The sequence below is a fragment of the Callorhinchus milii genome, unplaced genomic scaffold, assembly GCF_018977255.1.
Source record: "Callorhinchus milii isolate IMCB2004 unplaced genomic scaffold, IMCB_Cmil_1.0 Scaffold13, whole genome shotgun sequence".
Taxonomy (NCBI): Eukaryota; Metazoa; Chordata; class Chondrichthyes; order Chimaeriformes; family Callorhinchidae; genus Callorhinchus; species Callorhinchus milii.
The window spans coordinates 17107115-17127058 of NW_024704754.1; the positions used below are offsets into that span (position 1 = coordinate 17107115).

Sequence of the window (19944 nt, forward strand, 5' to 3'; positions counted from 1 at the left end):
CTCTTTGACTGTGCCTCCAGCCACCCTCTCCTGACCCCCAACTCCCAGCTCGGTTCCAAAACCCCTGATTGTCCAGCGCCCCAGGATGGTCTTTCCGATGCGAAGGTCGGGCGCCGAACAAGCGCGACTTGTTGCTGTTGTCGTCCCGTTCTGCTTTCTGGTTCAAATTGGTTGAGCCATCAGTCGGGCTGTTATAAAGCAAGCTGCCAATATTATCCACTGCAAGACCAGCCTTGGCACAGCTCAACTGATTCTCCGCCAAGCTGGAGTGCAAGGCGAATTTTTGCTGATCTGGATTTCCTCGAGCTGTGATCCGTTCAGCAGAGTTCACATCTAAATCAGACTGGCTGTTACGAGATAAGATGACGGATCGGGTTTCACCCACTAAAGGATAATGACCCAATAGCCCATTACCTTGCATTCGGGACCCTGCCCTTATCACACCATTCAGCCATCTCGGCTGCTTGGCAGGTTTTTTTGTAGGCGAACCCGGCAGCCAATTTGCACACAAGGACGTCCCACTAACAAGTCGCCAGGTGAATGGTCAGTTATTGTGAAGAGAATTGTTGGGCAGGACACTGGGAGAGAAAGACTCCCTTCCCTTTTTGAATAGCTCCCTCCGTGGAAATCTTTAACATCTCGCCAGAACAGGCAGGAACTCGAGCCAACATTTAATATCCAAATGCACAGAACCTCTACCAACATGGCACTCCCCTCAGCATAGTTCACTGGAGGATCAGCCCTAGACAGTGAGCTTAAGTCCCATCGTGGGGCTTAATAATAATAATTATAATAATAACAATCCTTGCGTTTGATACAGCGCCTTATCGCGTCACCAAGACGTCTCAAAGCGCTTCACAGAATATACTGTAAAGTGAATTGACTATATTTTGTGGGTGAAATGCGACAGACGACTGCGCACAGCAGTGCCCCCACAAACAGCCGTGGATCGAAGTATTATTATTACTTTCTTTCGAAGGGATTAATACTCCCGGAAAAGCGATCTACCAATCGACTAATAACCGGGTTGCTACTCACCGCCAGGTAAACAGAAGCGTGCGGTAAACTGAAGCAAATTGCCTATGAGCTCTGGGACACTATTCCAGGTGAAGGGCGCTATATAAATGCAAGTTGCTGTTGTTGTTGTCTAAGGTTTCACCTTGCCCAGGAATTGAGCCCGGGTCCTCTAACCAATACATTACAGGACGCTGATTCCTGTGAACCCGAGGTCAGTGAGCCAGCCTGCCAATAACGCAGCGTTTCAATCCGGATGACTCAGGTTCTGCCTGGATAAACTCTTAGAGCCTTTCAAGAGCTGATTAGAGCCTTTTGTGCGAATGTCTTGCTAACGCCCAGGTATAAATGAAAACAAAGAGCTCAGGCAACAGCTGTGGTTTTGCCTCATGGCACCAAGGAAGGCTTTTCCTGTGCTCAGTTTCCAGCGCTGTGCATGTTGCAATAATAATCCTTGCATTTGGTGCAGCGCCTTATCATCGAGATGTCTCAAAAGCGCTTCACAGAATATGCTGTAGAGCGGATTGATTGTGTATCGTGTGGGCAAAACGCAGCAGCCAATTTGCGCGCAGCGGTGTTCCACAAACAGCCGTGGAGTGAGTGACCAATTTCTGTTTGGGTCCAGGACACCGGGAGAGAGAAACTCCACTCTCTCTTCGAATAGCGCCGCGGGATCTTTAACACCCACCTGGAAAGGCGGCCGGGAGGACCTCGGTTTAGCATCTTGGAGCATCAGCTTAGATTGTGTGATTCCAAATCCTGACGTGAACCCCACAACCTTCTGACTCAGAGGCGAGAGAGAGAGAGAGAGAGAGAGAGCGCCATCACTGCGCCAGCCTGACACACATGTTGAGCACCAGATTGGAAATTGACCACTGTTTTCAGGTTCTACAGGCAAACAAACTGTAACCGCAGTCGGGTTAATCTAAAGTTTTGTCGGTTGCTGGCGTTTGCGTAGGATTTCAGGCCTATCCCTTCTCTCAGCTCAGTCTCCAGATGAAGTGCGAGAACCAGCCATTGCGTGACTTACTTTGGGAAGCACGATAGTGTACATTTCCGCAATGCGTGGTCACCTTGCATGATCTGAATTGTTTGCATGCCTCACAACAAAGCCAAAAGGGAGAACTTGCTTTTTATAGCGTCTTTACTTTCGCGAGGTAACTTTTGAACCTTGCTTGGGATTCTACTGTAATGTCTCAATTGAGGTAATCACTGTGCATTGTGACTAGGTCTTTGTCAGGCAAATGCATCAGACAATTTGCATCTCGCAACGTCCCACAAACTGTCAAGATCTGAATGATAACATTATTCTGGTAGGACACAGGCAGAGACTGATTCCCTTCTCCTTTCGAATAGAGCCGGGGGAATCCTCAACCTCCACCAGAACAGGCACTGTTAAGCACTTTGACATGTCCTCCCGACTCGTGCAAGGCATTAAATGTGAATTGTGTGACTTTTTCCAAATGATACTATATCTGCAAAGTATCTCAGTTCAATATTGCTTTATCCCAGTCCAACAACAACAACAACTACATTTGTATAGCGCCTGTACGGTCAAGGATTTTGCACGCGAGCTGGGGGTTGGGATTTGGGTGGTTGGAGGGCAGGGAGGGAAAGGGTAGGAGGGTGATCGAAGGCGTGGTCAAAGAGGAGGGTCTTGAGATGGGCCTTGAAGGAGGCAAGGGAGGGGGCATGGCGAAGGGTTTGTGGGATGGAGTTCCATAAGGTGAGGGCAGAGAGGCTGAAGGCTCAATTGCCAATGGTGGGGCTGGCACTACAGGAGATATGGAACAGACCAGGAGATAATTAGACCTGGGACAAGGGATAATTTTAATGTCCAGCACTTTCCTGGTTTTTAACTCTCAATACCACACATTGCTTTTTTTTTGCATAATGTCTTCAAAGTGCACAGACATTTCCCTACAGCTACACAGTCACTACACTTTGCAGTATATCCTGTAAAGCCCTTTGCGATGTTTCAAGGACGCGTTAAGTTCGCTGCATTACACGCAAGGTTTAATATAACCTTGATACGATATTGCGGCTTTCCTGTCGGCAGGACGTCTCCAATCACTTCATGTTGTTTACAACAACAAGCATCAAAAAACACCTGAGATATAAGAGACAGATCGCATTCAGGCATCAAAAGCCAATGTCACGTTGCTCTGCAGCACACACCAGACCAGGTTCCCAAGGATTGAATCTACTTGTGCGCCAATTCCGGATTAGATGCTATTTGTAGTCTTAATAAGACAGATGTTTTCTGTCACATTCCATGTCTCTGAAACTAATTCTGGCTAATGCTAACTTGTATAACTTAATTCCCAATGAGGGAAGGGCAAGGGAATCATAAGCACTTACACAGCAAAGTTATTCGGGTGGTATCTTTTGAACTGCTGAATAAATACGAAGCCACAATACCTTCATTGTATTTGTTTTATTGATGGTCATTTTTTTCCTTTCTCTTTTCTCCCTCTCTGCGCATTCATTCCTCCGCGGTGCAAGAGTAGGGAGCATCGCCCTGTCTGAGGCGCAGGCCTTCGGATGAGACGTAAAACCAAGGTCCTAGTCCTGTCTGCCTGCTTTTTCCAAGAACCTTAAAAATCTCATCGCTGCGCTATTTGAAAAGAGAAGGGAGTGTCCTGGCCAACAATCCCTCAGTTGAAGTTCGTCCTTCACTTCGCGGCTGTTTGTGTGGGCACATCGCTGTGCTCAAACTGGCTGCCGTGTAGGCCTATAAATTCACAGTCACTACACTTGACATCAATTAGGTGCCCTAAGAAGATTCAACATTTGTAAGCGTCATATTAAATGCAAAGGTTATTATTAATATTATGAATTATGACCGGCTCCACTGCCTCCCCATCCCCGAGAGGATAGAGTTCAAAATCCTCGTCCTCGCTTTCAAAGCCTCTCTACAGCCTTATTCCTCCCTACCTCTATGACCTACTAAATCCGTACTGACCTGTCCACTGCTCGGCTCAGTTGGCTCTGGCCTCCCACAAACCCTTCGCCTCGCCCCCTCCCTTGCCTCCTTCAAGGCTGTCTCAAGATCCTCCTCCGCCCACGCCTTTGGTTCCCTCCTACACCCACATTCCCTACCCTCCACCCTGCCTGACCCCGACACCCAGCTCGAGTACAAATCCTTGACTGTCCAGCACCTTGGGACACATCCTCCCGACGTGAAAGGCGCTGTGTAAATGTAATTTGTTCTTGTGGTCTGCATTTTTCCTTCGGTGTCAGAATATCATTTACAAGCACGACAGTAATGACAAGAACTCCTTTCAGAGCGAAACAAACAACAGGAACAGAATTGGGAACTTGTTACAGTTCATTAGCCCCGGTTTACAGAGGGGCAAACTAGCCACGATTCCCACTTCTGATCACTGTAGAGGAACCACTTATAGAAAGTGAGGTTAGGAGATTAGGGCTCGGCTGTGATGCTCTCCAGGGTTGACTAACCTACTTGGGTTTGCCTTTGAGGCTTCCATATGAAGAATGGTTACTGCAGGCTCATTGTGGAACTGTGGCCATTATGAGTCAATAATAATAAGAATATTATTGCCTTCAGGAGGGGAAAAATCAGGAAGGAATGTGCAGCAGAATGCGGAGAACCAGGGTGCCGAGATGGAATTTGGTGGCAACTCTGATCTGAGCGGGTTGCAGTGTAAATCCAACCAGTTGAAATACACCAAACAGCTTATTGTCGCAAATAAATCAGCAAAGCCGCAGGGATGTGACAGAATGAGTTGCTCGGTCCAACAGTGGTGTGAGATGGCACCATTCTGCCGAGCGAACAATGGGAATGCCTTCTGCATAACTCGGGAGACATATGGCATCGAAACACACACCCTGTTAGTTTGGCATTCAGAACAGCCGTGGGGTGCTGTGTCAGATGGCAGTGCGTGTGATTACCCGAGAAGCTTCGGCTTGTTTACCTGTCACTGCGCAAAGTTCCTGTCTCACTGCTCCAGAAAGGAAAGTAGGGGAACTAATCAACTTTTATAAACCTTCCTGCGTATCCAAGGACCAGCCTTTTCCTGTTCTCTTTGACCCACTCTTTGTTGGGTTAGTCTGGCACGGACTGAATATAATTGGGGAGAAATGTGGCTTGTGCTGTGATAATTATTATTAGTGATGGGTATCGCAGTGATGTGATGATCGTGGCTGGTGTCGGTTCATGGTGATGTGGTAACTACCAGCTTTGATGGTGAGGTATTTCGGACCTCAAATGAAATAAAAGGACGTGGAGGGCTGAAAAAGGTGAGAATGAGAATGCTGAGTTTGATTGGAAAGCAGTGGTTATAGTGCCAGAGGTCCATAGAAATGTATATCTTAGAAGAAGGCCATTCAGTCCATCATGTCTTTGGTGGCTCCCAGGTCTATCTCTGCAAACTCCCAGGTCTATATTGCTCAGCTACTCACTGGATAAACTCGCTGAGCCGGCAGAGAAGGCACAATGCATTGTGTCTAACACACAGACGTGATTACATCACCTGAAATTCATAACCAATCTCGATATAATTAATCATTATTACACAGCCTGAGAACTGCAAAACACATTAGTAATTATTAGCGGTAAAAAGATATGGTGAAGTATTGCCTATCACTTAATTAGACAAGTTCAGGCTCTTCAGTCTTGAAAGAAAATGTCACAGAAGGGATCGTCTAATGCTGTGCAAGATTTTCAATGGGATTGAGAAAAGTAAACCCGGACCATCACTTTTGGATCCATCAAGACAGCAGAGCAGGTGGACCAAGGCTCAGGGTTGCAAAGGGGCTATATCAAATGCAAGGATTATTATCAAATCTAAGAATTATTATCATTACATTTAATAGTTATTATTATTATTATTATTATACGTAAAGATTATTACAATAGGATCATTTGCTCCGACAATCGGATGAAAAATACTACCATCAATAATAATAATTATTACAAGCACAGGCGGTCACAATGAAACCCCAAAGCTGCTGATTCTACTGTATTATCTCGCAAGAAATCTGCACCAAAAGCAATACTCTCTACCTGCAGAGAACACTAGCAGCTGAGTTGCTTGCCTTGCCTGGAGTAAAACTGGCTCCTGTCCAGATCTGACAGAGATCCAGGATGCTCCAGGTTTTTTTTGCATGTAAGGACAACCTTTGCTCGTCTGGCAGTGGGATCATTCAGTCCCAAGACTTCTTGGGAATAAAACTCATTCAGTTCACATGGAGTGCTGAGGGTGGTGGGCTGAGTGGGGGGAGATGAGGTGCTGTTGGGAAGGGGAGAGAGCTGAGATATGAGGTGGGGGGTGGTTCTGGCACATTGAAGGGACTGAGACACCAGAAAGAAATAGAAGATTACAGATCCAACAAAGTCCCTGAAACGAAGTTTGATCAAGGTAAGGAGTTACTCTTGTTTTTTTTTTGAGTTGGGTCAAAGTTTTCAGGTCCTGGTCTCTTACTCTCTGGTTGTGTGTGTGTGTGTGTGTTGGGGGTGGGGGGGACCAGGACAACTTTTAAAAGTTGCATTGAAATGTGATTGCAATAGCAGGGGCTGTGTTTTTTCTTTTAATCCTCCTCCCTCCTCCATGCACTCAGTCAAAGAGAAGCTTTAAAACGAATTTGTTATGGATCCAGTCGAGAGTGTGGTTGGGGTTTTGAAGCAAAGATTACATTACATAAAGTTAAGTGAGTCTGTCTGCTCACTTAGCAAGAGAAAGGGTGGGGGGGGGGGGGGGGGGGTGAGAGCTCAGTGTAATTCAGCTGGTAATAAACTTATTAATTGCAAATGATTCAGAAGAACGTTCCCACGATTTAATGGGAAAGAAAAGAATTACAAATGAAATTAAACTTAAACTTGATTTAAATTAACTCCCCCACCACCTTTTGCAGGGAATGGATCATTGTGGTCACAGCAGTGAAGTGAGGCAGATAGTTTATATACCCAGTCGAACTCGTTATTGATAATATTAACTCCTTCCCATTTGACACAATCTCCAAATCTGACTAGTTTCAGAAAGTTTCTCTAAAATCTAGTGTGTCTGCGTATTTGTAAAAAATAATACTGATCCTTGCATTTTATATTATAAAATCGCAGCGTAGTAATTCCTTCAAAAAAAAGAATTCCTTCCAAAAAAATAAAGAATAAAGAATTGGGCACTCTATTCCACCGCCGTTTGCGGGGACGCTGCTGTGCGTAATTGGTTGCCACGTTTTGCCCACGCAATGTACAGTCAATTCACTTTACAGTATACTCTGTGAAGGGCTTTGAGACGAATGGAAGATGTGATAAGGCGCTGTGTCAATTCCAAGGATTATTATTGCATCATTGAGACGTCTCAAAGAGCTTCGCAGAATATATTGTAAAGTGGATTGTCTGTATTTTGTGGGCGAAACACGGCAGCCAATTGTATTGATTAATGAACGAATTTAATTGGCAACCAATTGTAGGCAAACTTAATTCATCAGTTGCTGATCGATTGGAATGATCCTCCCAGTTGTTAGATTGAGTGATTTTACTTGGAATTTGAGATTTCATCCGATTTTGCTCTGCACAGTCGCTAACTTTGGTATAAGAATGGTCGTAGAACTGTCACTCTCTAGTCTACAGTTCTAGAGGTGAATCAATAATATATGATCAATTAATGTAGAGGATTGTTGGCCGGAACACCTGGAAAACGTTTTGCTCTTCTCTCAAATAGTGTCGCGGGATCTTTAATGTTATGCGGGAGCTTTGCTCACACTGCTCCTCGCTTTTGCTCAACTGGCTCAGATCTTCTGCATGTTTCTCCTGCCCTTGCTCCACCATTGGCAGCCATGCTTACAGCCATTATGCCCCGAATCTCTAGAGCTCCCTCCCCCCACCACCCCATCTTGCCCCCTCTTTGCCCATCTTCAAATCACACCTGAATACTTTCCTTTTCAACCGTAAATTCAGTCACCTCCCTGCTCTTTTCAGCTCAGCGTCAAGCCACTCCACTCTGAGACACTACCCGTGTGAAGGGTACTTTATAAGTACAAGTTGTTAATAATAATAATAATAATAATAATCCTTGCATTTGATATAGCGCTTTTCACGTCGGGAGGACGTCCCAAAGCGCTTTCACAGAACACACTGTAAAGTGAATTGACTGTATATTTGTGGGCGAACGCGGCAGCCAATTGCGCACAGCAATGTCCCACAAACAGCCGTAGATTGAAAATGACCAATTTATTATTGTTTTTGGGTTTTGGAGGGATTATTATTAGGCTCTGTGTGGAGTAAGGAAACTTGCCCAAGGTTTCGCCCTCTGCCTGGAATTGAACTCAGGTCTCTCACTTGCAAAGCGAGCGCTCTAACCACTGAGCTACAGGACTTGTTGTTAACATCCTCTAAACAACATCATTGGAGTGAATTTGAGCCGTAGTTAGATGCTCTCACCCAGGTCACTGGTCGGTTTGATATGCTGGCCGTTATGGGGCTTCAGGAGGAATCGGTGATGATGTTGCCAATATGAATTGTGTTCAGTGAGCCCAGCTCACAGAAATGAGATGAGGCTGTGATGACCTTACCTTCGAATAGCCTTCTCACATCCTCTATCCCATATCACATCAGGACAATTGGCACTCAAATGAGGAGCCCAATTCTCCTCAATGTCTCAGAAATAGGCGATTTCAGCCCCGGAAGGCGACTATTTGGATCACCAGTGTCTTTGGCCACCTCACATCAGCATAAGTCTCCAGTAGGAGTTGAGACAAGAGGATATCGGAAGGGAAAGATACAAATGTCCACTATCTGCATCACCGGGGAGGAGGAATAGACAAACCAGTGAGTTCAGCGCCTTGACGTCCTTCTGACCTGAAAGGTAATTTGTTGTTGAATTGTTGTTGGTTATATATGAGAGGGGGAAGGCAGATGCATATTGTAGTTCCTATTGGTCTTTGGTGGAGGCCTGGGTGACTGATGACATTTTGTTTCAAGGCAAATTTTGAAGGAAAAATAAAGGAGTTGCAAAAATCTATGTCGACACCACAGGTTTAACAGGTCTGTAATGTCGCTGTGCAAAGTGATTCTTTTCGGTCAACATTTTGAGCTGTCTGCAAATGGAGCAAATCTGTACTTCAGTAATATTTAGCTCTATCTAGGAATGCAGCAAAACTTGCATATCTAATCTATATAATAATAATAATAATAATAATAATAACGATCCTTGCATTTGGTATAGCGCCCTATCATGTCTTTGAGACGTCTCAAAGTGCTTCACAGAATATTCTGTATAGTAATTGACTATTTTTTTTTGCGGGCAAAATGTGGCAGCCAATTGCACACCGCAGTGTACCACAGACAGTCATGGAATGAGTGACCAAATATTTTGTTTGAAGGAAACAAATCCTTCAAATAAATCATATATTCGCCTAAGTCGTACATTTGTCCCAAGTGCCATTCAAGAGCTTATGTCTGAGGCAAATTTGACATGCGGTAACTCTTACTTTGCATAAGTCGTATTAAATGTGTGGTCCCGACTGACACAACTTGTGTGAGGTTTGCTGTATTTAAATAGAGATAGGGATAGCAGCAGAGAAATTAATCTCAGCATCCCTGGGCTGTAGAGGGGCAAAAGCAGCCAAGGTTCCTGCTTCGTATTGATAGTCGGTGACCTACCTTTATGTTTGAATGTGCGCCTGGGTCGACAGCTATATCTCAACAGGCTGTCAGCACTCACTGCCAAGCCTCACACACATGAATAATTTGACCGGTGAGCAAGCGGAGGTAGCAGATGCTCCTATAGCTCTAACCTGGACACTCATTTCCTGCAGCAGTGAAACGGGGTGTGTGGGGTGTGTGGGGGAGGAGGGGAGTGGTTGGTGTGTGGGGGCGAAGGGGGGGGGGACTTGACAAGGAAATGAAATACATTTTAAGAAATGTAAACGTGATGTGTGCGATGACTGGCGTTTTCACGTAAGGTGGGTTGAGCGAAAGGAATTGATGATTCACAGATAGGATCCTATTATCAACCAGGTTAGTAAAGTACTGGGATGCCTCATAGGCATTTCATTGCAAGTTGAAACAAGTTACTATTGCCTTGCTTTGCTCATCGGCAAGCCCACGTGTACTGGGTGAGGTTCTGGGCACCATACGTACCAAAGGGACATCGATATTATTCAGAGAAGAGTGAGTGGGTAGTTCTGAGTCTAAGGAGCAAGTTGTGAAAAATTACCGAGATCTGCTGTGGGCTCGTTGAAGAGAAGAAAAAAAAGGTCCTTTTTAATGCCGAGAGCTGTAGATAAACGGGTTCGAAAGAGGTTCTTTTAATTCGATTCGAAACGTCTCACCAAAGACGTAAGAGCAGAATATTCCATAACACGCGCACACGTTCATACTCATACACACAGGTACATACACGTGCCAAGGGCAGCAGATTCAGCTCTTACCCCACAGTAACAGACTGACTGACATGGGTGTGTGTGGCACAGAGTGACCTCGGAGAAGCAGTTACATTTTTATCGGATCTGTAACGATGAAAAGTCTCACAAGCAAGTATTCCACAATAATTACTAAGCTAAGGTATTGCTCCTGAAAGTTGTTCTTATTATAATAATAATAATAATAATAATAATAATAATCGCATTTGATGTAACGCTTTTCACATCTTCTCGACGTCTCAAAGCGCTTCACAGAATAGACTGTAAAGTGAATTGACTGTACTTTTTGTGCAGCCAATTGCGCACAGCAGTGTCCCACAAACAGATGTAGTTTGAAGTGACCAATTTATTATTTTTTTCTTGAGGGATTATTAATTAGGCTCTGTGTGGAGTAAGGAAACTTGCCCAAGGTTTCACCCTGCTGGGATTGGAACATAGGTCTCTCGCATGCAAAGCGAGTGCTCTAACCACTGAGCTACGGGACGTTTGCGTTTGTGCCTGAACCTCTGTTAGCATAATGCAGCGAATGGGATTTCAATTAATAATAATAAATTATTAAAATATTAAATAATTATTATTATTAATTAATAATAATAATGATCCTTGCACTTGATATAGCGCCTTATCACGTCTTTGAGACGTCTCAAAGCGCTACACAGAATATACTGTAAAGTTAATTGACTGTGCATTTTGTGGACAAAACCCGGCAGCCAATTACGCACAGTAGCGTCCCACAAACAGTCGTTTGCTAATGAAACATAAATCCAAACGAGATTCATTTTAAGTGCTTGAATGGGGGAGAAGGGAATCGAGGAGTGTAGGAGAGGGGTTTAGGAAGGGTGGACGTCGCACGTGGAGCATAAGCTCCGTCAGGGGCTGAGTGTGGGCTAAATGGTTTGTATCAGTGCTACAGATTCTATGCAGTTGTATGTTTACAAATCGTTCCAACGCTCTTTTGTTCAACAGGGTATTGTTTGAGTGGGTTCAGGAGGAGTCCCAAAACCACCTGAGTACAATTGTGCAGAGTAAAATCTGCTTTAGATCTGAACTGTGTGTACAAGTCATTAGAGTAATTGTTTCCTCATTTGAAGAAAAAGAGTGGCTTGAATCAGACTGTTCAGTTGATGAACTTAGGATTAGCCATCAGACTTCTTTTTTAACTCGTCTCAGCCTCTCCCAGTGCAGAAACCTGCTCTGTGTGTTTTGCGAGCGGTGTGGTTGTGATTACATGTACCTACATGTCTCCAGCACCGAAGAGAACAGAAGGTGTGGCTTTGTCTGCTGTTAGTATTCAGCTCTGCGCCGACACATCTCTTAATTTTTTTTAAAAAATCCTCGGCCTCTTCAAAATTAACTTGCCTTGACGGTAAAACAGGGACACGACCCGAGAAGATAGACGATATTTACCAATATAGGACGGATAATAATTAATGGGAAAAAAAACCATGACCTCACCGGTAAGATAAAGCACGAGGGTTAACACGGCAATTATTGTTTGCTGTTGCGCTCACATTCGATGCAGCGCCTTTCACAAGGGGGAGCCTGTCTCGGATTGCTTCAGGGGATATACTGAAAAGTGCAAGTGTGTACTTTGTGGGTGAATTTGAGCGCAGCCAAGTCCCGCAAACATCCATGAAGTGAATGGTCAATTTAATCTGGGCGATCGCTGACCCCGACACCGGGGGAATTTCCCTCGTCTTTGATCTCTCTCCTGCTTTCAATGCAGGGCAAGCCTAATAGTTGATTAATAGTCACCGTACAAGCTCGATCCTGAACCCTATTGAGCCGTTTAGCAGCAGATCTGAATCATAACATTTCTAGGGAACGTGAATGTTGGAGTTGCCTACCTGCCTTGGTTGAGATGGTTGGTCTGTGAGTCACTCCAAGTGGCTGCATCATCTTAACGGGCATTCACATCGTGTTTCTCCAGAGCAATCTGATTTATTCTCTTTAATGCTCTAAATCCATTTCTCACTGTACTTGGATCAATTGAATGCCCCAAATCGTATGCTGCATTTCATTTCATTTCATTTCATTTCATAATGCTGCACTACACTGGAGCATAATGCGCGCTTATGGAATAATACGTAACGATGGTTGCATTTGGTATAGCGTCATAATAAGAAGAATAATCCTTGCATGTCCTTATACTGTCCCTAATCACATCATAGAGACGTCTCAAAGCGCTTCACAGAATATACTGTAAAGTGAATTGACTGTATATTGGGCGAAGCGCGGCAGCCAATTGCGCACAGCAGGGTCCCATCAGAAATCGTGGATTGATTGAGTGAGCGCAAAATTATTACTATTATTTTATTATTTGGATATTATTTTTATCCTTTATCCTAGACTACGTGAGATCAATGGTCCTGACATGGAGTTTGGTCCCACAACCTCCTGACTCAGAGGTGAGAGCGCTACCAACTGAGTCAGCCACCTTTTAATCAGCTAGAACCGCAGAGCTCGCTATTGAGCTCTTTGGCAAGCTTTGGGCCACCCTACCCATTACTTGCAGTATTAACAAGTTCCCTGTAGTGAAGGAAGAGCTGTTAACTAAGAGTAAAGGAAATGAATGGCGACTATTAGATTCAAACCAAGATCTCAGGAGTGAAACAGCCCATATGCACACCCCCCCCACCCTCCCCATTTGCAGTTATTCCTCTCCAATTTCTAGCTTCACGAGTTAACAATGAACTAATGACAAGATGTTAACCTGTTGACAAAAGTATTAGACTAATAGTGACCCTATTTCACTATTTCATTTCCTGCAGAAGTTTATGGTTGATTGTTGTGTTAGTATGCTTGCCAAAATCGTTTAACGATATCATTCCAAACCCGGTGAAGACACAGAACAGAGAACATTGCCTCACTCCCACATAACTCAGTGTGAGAAAACGGCACAGGGACTTTCCACGTAGGAGTGGTGTACTCAAGAGGAACCCTTATTCTAGTTTGGACACAATTTTGTCAATCATGATACGTTTTGTGTTCGGCTGCCAAAAAAAAATCAGTGGGAAAATAAAAACGGAGAAATGAGAGAGCCATACGTGGAGTCCTGTAGCTCGGTGGTTAGAGCGCTCGCCTCGAAAGCGAGAGACCTGGGTTCGATTCCCGGCGGGGCGAAACGTTGGGCAAGTTTCCTTACTCCACACGCCTCTGCAGTATGTAGGAACCCGGTTGTTAGTCGATTGGTGGATCACTTTCCCGGGGGTAATAATTCCTTCAAAAAATAATAATAATAATAGTCACTCAATCCGCTGCCGTGTTTCGCCCACAAAGTATACAGTCAACTCGCTTTGCAGTATATTAGGACGTCTCAAAGACGTGACAAGGTGCCATATCAAATGCAAGGATTATTATTATTTCCTTAACTAGTTAATGTATTAATTAAGATTAGGAACACATTAAGGAATACCGCAATTTTTCCCCCCATAAAGTCCGACTTGGTTTCTGAGGTTCAAAGCTCTTGACTAACACTTCTGTGCTTCCAAACTAACCAGGTTTAATGAGAAGGGAGACTGCAGTGATGCTCTCCTTGTAACCTCAAAAATCTGGTTAAACATAATAGTTACGACCATTCTCAGAACCTTCCTGACATAATAATAATAATCCTTTTGTTTGATATAGTGCCTTTCACATCAAGAGGGCATGTCAAATCACTTCACAGGATATACTGTGTGTTGTTTGGGCGAACACGACAACCAGTTTGCGCTCAGCAATGTCCCACAAACAGCCTTGTTTATTGATCAAACTATATGTTTATTGACCAGAGAAGAAGTAGATTTACCTCTTAGCCCATAGCAAAAGACTGACTGACATGGGAGCATGATGCAGTGCGACCTAGGAGGAGCAGTTACGATTTTATAGCATCTGTAACGATGAAGTTTGCATTCCACAATAATTACTAAGCTAAGTTATTGTTCCTGAAAATTGTTTGTTTGCTTTTGTGCCAGAACATCTGTTAATGGACTCAGTGAATGGGATTTAAATGAATGAAATGTAAATCCAGGATTGAGTTTGAGAGAATGGGGGCGGAGAGAGAAGCTGAAGGCCTGACCACCGATGGTAGAGCAGAGTAAGACTATTACAGTGCAGTGCATCTCACTCCACAATCTGATCCTTAATGCCTAAACTCACTATCACGTCAGCCATTTATCAATGGAGCCATGGAGGGGTGGGGGGGGGGGAGAAGGAGGATGGCTGAAGGAAACAGTTTGAACATTAAAGTTATGTTTTTTTTGGAATGACGACAGTAAAAATAATAGTTATTTGTGCTGGCTTGTCTTGCTCTTAAATTGGTTTTGAGGAATATTATGGCTATAGTGTGCCTTAATAGCTTCCTTTCATAGGAACATCCTGGAGTCAATCGACTTCAGACAATAGCTTGTTCCCATTCACTCAGTCTCCATTATTTCCTACTTTTTCTTATGTTAACACATCCTGCGAATATCCCTTCAACACCTCTACACATTCCTGACTTGACTCATTTAGCTGTAGTTCACACATCGTTTTTTACGCTCTTCATGCATTCGTCAGTAAACCTCAGCAGTAGAGAATCAATAGCTGTGTTGTGTATTGCTGTGTGAGCGGTTCCGATGAAGTTGCATATTGTCTGGAGTCTTGTAACAGCCCCCGAAAGGGGGTGAAGATTGAGAGGAGACCTGTTTCGGAAGCTTTTTTTCAAATTAGGGAAGGTTTTTCGCGACACATTTTTACAGCGACAGTCAACCAACAGACATTAAAAAGCATCCTGTGATTAAAAAAAACAATATGTTAATTTGGTCTCTTAATCCATGACTGTTTGTTGGACACTGCTGTACGCAATTGACTGTCGCACATAACATACAGTTGAAACGCATTGAGACATCTCAATGCCCTCACGAAGAGTAGCGTCCCAGAGCGCTTGACAGTGGCGGAGCATGACTCCAAGCTGGGGTGGGTAACTGTAGGCTTGGTCGAAGATGGGGAATGAAGGGGCAAGGCGGAGGGATAGAGGAAGAGTGTTCCAGAGTTTGGGGGCGTAGAAACACAAAACAGGGAGAAATTATTTCCACTGGCCGGCAAGTGGCACGTACGCAAAAATCATCCAAATAGTACTTCCCCACCGCAGCGACCGAAACGGTGCAAGCCAAACCGGGTAACGAGTGGGACCGAGGAACTTCCCAAAAGTCGTCAATTTTTCAGACGGTGCTTTTAAGGCTGAGCTGAATAAGAACTTTGAGCCTGTTGTGGGCAGGTGTTTTGAATATGGACGCTGCTATCCTACTCCGAGTCTGTCCGGACTTGTTATAATAATAGCAATAATAATCCTTGCATTTGATACAGCGCCTTATCACGTCTTCGAGGTGTCTCAACGCCTCGCGTGATTATACTGTAAAGTGAAACGACTGTGCATTTTGCCGTGTGAAAGACACGCGAAGTTCACTTGTGAACTTGTCCGCCTACGAGTGCACAGTAGCTACACTTTAAAGCAATTTGAAACGCTTCGAGGCATTTCCATATTTAACAGTCCTACCTCTTTGAACACACCGATGGTTACCCCACCCCCTCTTCTCCCCTCTGGAGCGAGGTGGCAGCAGCCAAGAAGCCTGGAGGCCAGAATTTGAGGGCCAACTATAGCTTTGCAACGATCTTCAACGTGTAGAATCATAAAGTGATAATGAGCGTCTGACCATCAAGGGTAAAGACACGCGGGTTTACGTGTTCTGAGCCATTTTAAATGTGACTTTCAAGGTGTTTATTTCGTTGTGTTTCATTATAGTTAAAATATGCAACTGATGAGCTTGGGCAGGGAGCCAGTTCTTGTGTAAACATTTTACCATCTGTAAACCTGACCTCCGAGGTGGAGATTTGGAGCATAAAATGGTGCGTTATTGAATTCCTGACATGTAGTGACAAGGCAAAGAATCACAGTAACTTACCCTGAGGTATTTGCCTCTGAAGTTATAAATGTGGGTATTGTGCAAAAATGTTACTTTCTTTCTTGCCAATTTTCTTTCAACTCCTCCTGTGCTGAAGGCATTCAATCCTCACTGGTTCCCCAAGTGCTGGGAACCCTCTGGTGTTACACTCAAGTGGGCATTATTCATAACCCTGCAAGCCAAAGCCCTCACGGATAGGGATAGGGTGGTGGTCGTTGCTGGGAAAGCAGCGAGAAAGCTTGCCAGGCAGTTCTCTCAATGGCAAGCTTTGCATCTTTAGCTGGTTGGACATCTCAAAGCGTTAACCCCCCCCCATCACACACTCTGGGGTCCCCAAGCCTTGGCTCTTGCCAACCTGCACCTAATACTCTCCGTAATTAGGTAAGCAGGAAGGGTCCCTCTGGGAGGGATTCCATTCCAATATTCCATCTCTGGGATTTCCACGTCTAGGTGGGATGAGTGGAACTCTCAACTTGGTTTGGATAGTCTTAAGCATGGTGATGGGTTTCCCCTTGTGTCAGACATCGGCAGACCCCGGCCAAAAAAAGGGGGAAAGAAAAGGGCCAAGCACCAGGTGACATCTTGCTGTGTGCAAATTGTTTGCCCGCAAATACGCACAAACAAACTGTTGAGTTTAAATCGCGGGCCTTGAATCCACAACCTTCTCAATCAGAGGCAATCTTGCTACCCACTAAGCCGGGCTGTCACCTGGGCTCAAAATGAAACCAAAGTTAGAGGTTGTAAGTGGGAAACTTGGGCACTTGATCAGAGTGAAGTGATTCACGTGTGTTTTCCATTTGCTTTTCCACCGGCAGATTATCAAAGACGGACAGACACCAGTGAGGAATGAGCCATGGCAACGAAAGGTTTAGGACTCGTAGCGCTGCTGGCGATTGTGAGCGTGTCTTACGTGAACGCAGAGAAACCGCACACCTCCCCCTTCCGGTTCACCCACGACGTGTACGACACCACGATCTACGAGAACTCCAGTCCCAAGACGTACGTGGAGAGCGGGGTGAAAATGGGCATCTGGACTATGGAGCCCACCGGGAACGAGAATATCAAATACCAAATTGTGTCGCAAGACAGTGCCAGCATATTCAAAGCCGAGGAGCACTCAGTGGGTGATTTCTGCTTCTTGCGCGTAAGGATCAGGAATTCCAACATGCCGTCCCTGAACCGAGAGGTCAAGGACCAGTATCTGCTGACGGTCCAGGCCTCCGACGGGACAAACCGCCACGAAGCGTGGACCAAAGTGGTGGTGCACGTCCTCGATATGAACGACTTGCGCCCGCTCTTTTCTCCGGTCTCCTACACCGCCTCCGTCGGGGAGGATACGCCGCTCAGGTCCAGCGTGGCCAAGGTCACCGCGACCGACGCGGACATTGGCAGCAACGGGGAGTTTTACTACGCCTTCAAACACAGGACCGACACCTTTGCCATCCATCCGACCAGCGGCGTGGTCACTCTGGCTGGGAGCTTGAATCTCACCACCGCCAGGCAGCACAAGCTGGAGATTTTGGCAGTGGATCGTATGATGAAGCTTCACGGAGGACGTGGGGTGGGCAGCACGTCCAAACTGACCGTCAACGTGGAGCAGGGACGCCAGGAGTTGCCGGAGATCTTAACGGTGCATTCGGTCCCACCCGGGGAAAGTCCAAGTTCCACGCTCGCTCTCATCATGACCAAGGAAGGAGTGGATCAGGTGGACATTGTCGATGGAGATCCGGCTGATTATTTCAAAGTGGTACAAACGTACCCAGGTAGTAAGGAGTTCAAGCTAATATCATTGAAAGATACAAATTGGGCCAGTAACAATCTTGGCTACAACTTGTCCCTACAAGCTAGGGTTAAAAGCAACCCAACTGCAAACTCACCAGTAAAAGTCATTCATGTACCAGCCAACCAGCCCAAAACCTTAACATTTGCACAAGATCTTTACGAGGTCAGATTGAGTGAGATCGCACCACCTAACAGTCCTGTTGTCCTAGTCGTGGCTCGACCGAAACATCCGAACGTGAGATATCATCTGGAGTCCGGTCACGACGGTGGGAGATTTAGAATAAATCCTCAAACTGGTCTGATTACCACCGCTGGTGAGTTGAATCTCCTGGAGCAGTCTCGCTTTGAGTTGAAAGTGAAGACCGATGCTCAATTCGGGCGGATCTCGGCTAGAGTCGTTATCGACCTTGTGGACGCCAACAATCACGCTCCAGAGTTCCCAGTGTCCTTGTACCAGGGAAACGTCGACGAGAATGTTCCGATTGGAACGAGCATCTTAACGGTCAAAGCGATTGACAAAGATCAAGGTGACAATGGACATGTGTCCTACAGCATTGCCAATGCAGGCTCGATTCCCTTCAACATTGAGCCTTTCACAGGAACCATCATCACGTCCAAGGAACTAGACTATGAGCTCATGCAGCGAGTGTACCATCTGCAGGTTTGGGCTTCTGACTGGGGCTCACCATTTGCCTACGATTCAGAAGTGCCCGTCACAATCTACTTGGAGAATCTCAATGACAACAACCCCATGTTTGAGAACAACAAGTGCCGTGGGAATATCTCGAGAAGTCTCGGCGTTGGAGACTCGATCACCACCGTGTCAGCCATTGATGCAGATGAGCTCAAGGAGGTCAAATACGAACTGCTGTCTGGCAACGAGATGGATTTTTTTCGACTGGATCCAACCTCTGGGGTACTGGAACTAAAGCAACCCTTTCCTTACAGTCCTGTTGACGGGACAACATCCTTCAACCTTAAACTCACAGCCAGAGATGGGGAGAACTACGCCTCACCAATCTACATCAACCTCACGGTTATTGACAGCCCCAAAATGGTCAGCATGTATTGTGAAGACACCGGTGCCATCAAATCCTTAGCAGAGAGTTTGTTGCTATCTGTGAAGCCACACAGTCAACCCCAGGAAGAGGATTTGTTCTCTTACGCCCACATCATCAACGCTCACACTCCGCAGTTTGATGCCGACTTTCCGACCTCCATCAGCGTGAGAGAGAACGTGCCAGTGAACTCCACCGTCCTGTACATAAACGTCACTGACCCGGACTCCGGCTTCAACGGCAAGTTGATCTACGTCATCTCGAGCGGCAACGAGGACAGCTGTTTCGTGGCAGAGATGGAGACGGGACGGCTGAAAGTGGCGCTGCCCTTGGATTACGAAACCACGCGACTTTACACTTTGAACGTGACGGTGTACGACTTGGGGAAGCCTCAGAAGTCTTCTTGGCGGCCGCTGGAAGTGCACGTTTTGGACTCGAACGATAACAAGCCGGTCTTTGCCCAAGATGGCTATTGGGCAACGGTGCGCGAGGACGCAGTGCTGGGCACCAGCGTAGCCCAGCCGAAGGCGGAAGACCAGGACGAGGGAGGGAACGGACGAGTGAAATACTCACTCCTCACCGACACCGACACCTTCGCAATCGACGAGATCTCGGGCACTGTGCTCGTCACCGGCAAATTAGATCGGGAGCTTTGCCCGGTCCATTTCCTGAAAGTCGAAGCCAAAGATCAGTCGGCGCAGGACGCCCAGCTGTCCTCAGTTGTCGATCTGATAGTAGCCTTGGAGGACGTCAACGATAATCCTCCTCGGTTCGTCCCGTCC

The 19944-nt window shown here is 45.7% G+C and overlaps 1 protein-coding gene and 1 non-coding gene across 2 annotated transcripts in view; both read left to right on the forward strand.

Moving 5' to 3' along the window:
• The first annotated feature begins 6175 nt into the window (after positions 1 to 6175).
• Positions 6176 to 19944, forward strand: part of LOC103184135 (protocadherin Fat 1) — a 47861-nt gene continuing 34092 nt past the window's right edge. Inside the window, 2 exon segments of the mRNA XM_042339923.1 lie at positions 6176 to 6398; positions 17138 to 19942. Coding sequence (XP_042195857.1) covers positions 17176 to 19942 — 2767 coding nt within the window. The 5' untranslated portion in view covers positions 6176 to 6398; positions 17138 to 17175.
• Positions 13453 to 13524, forward strand: trnas-cga. Its single transcript has one exon. It is a non-coding gene; the product is annotated as a tRNA-Ser (tRNA).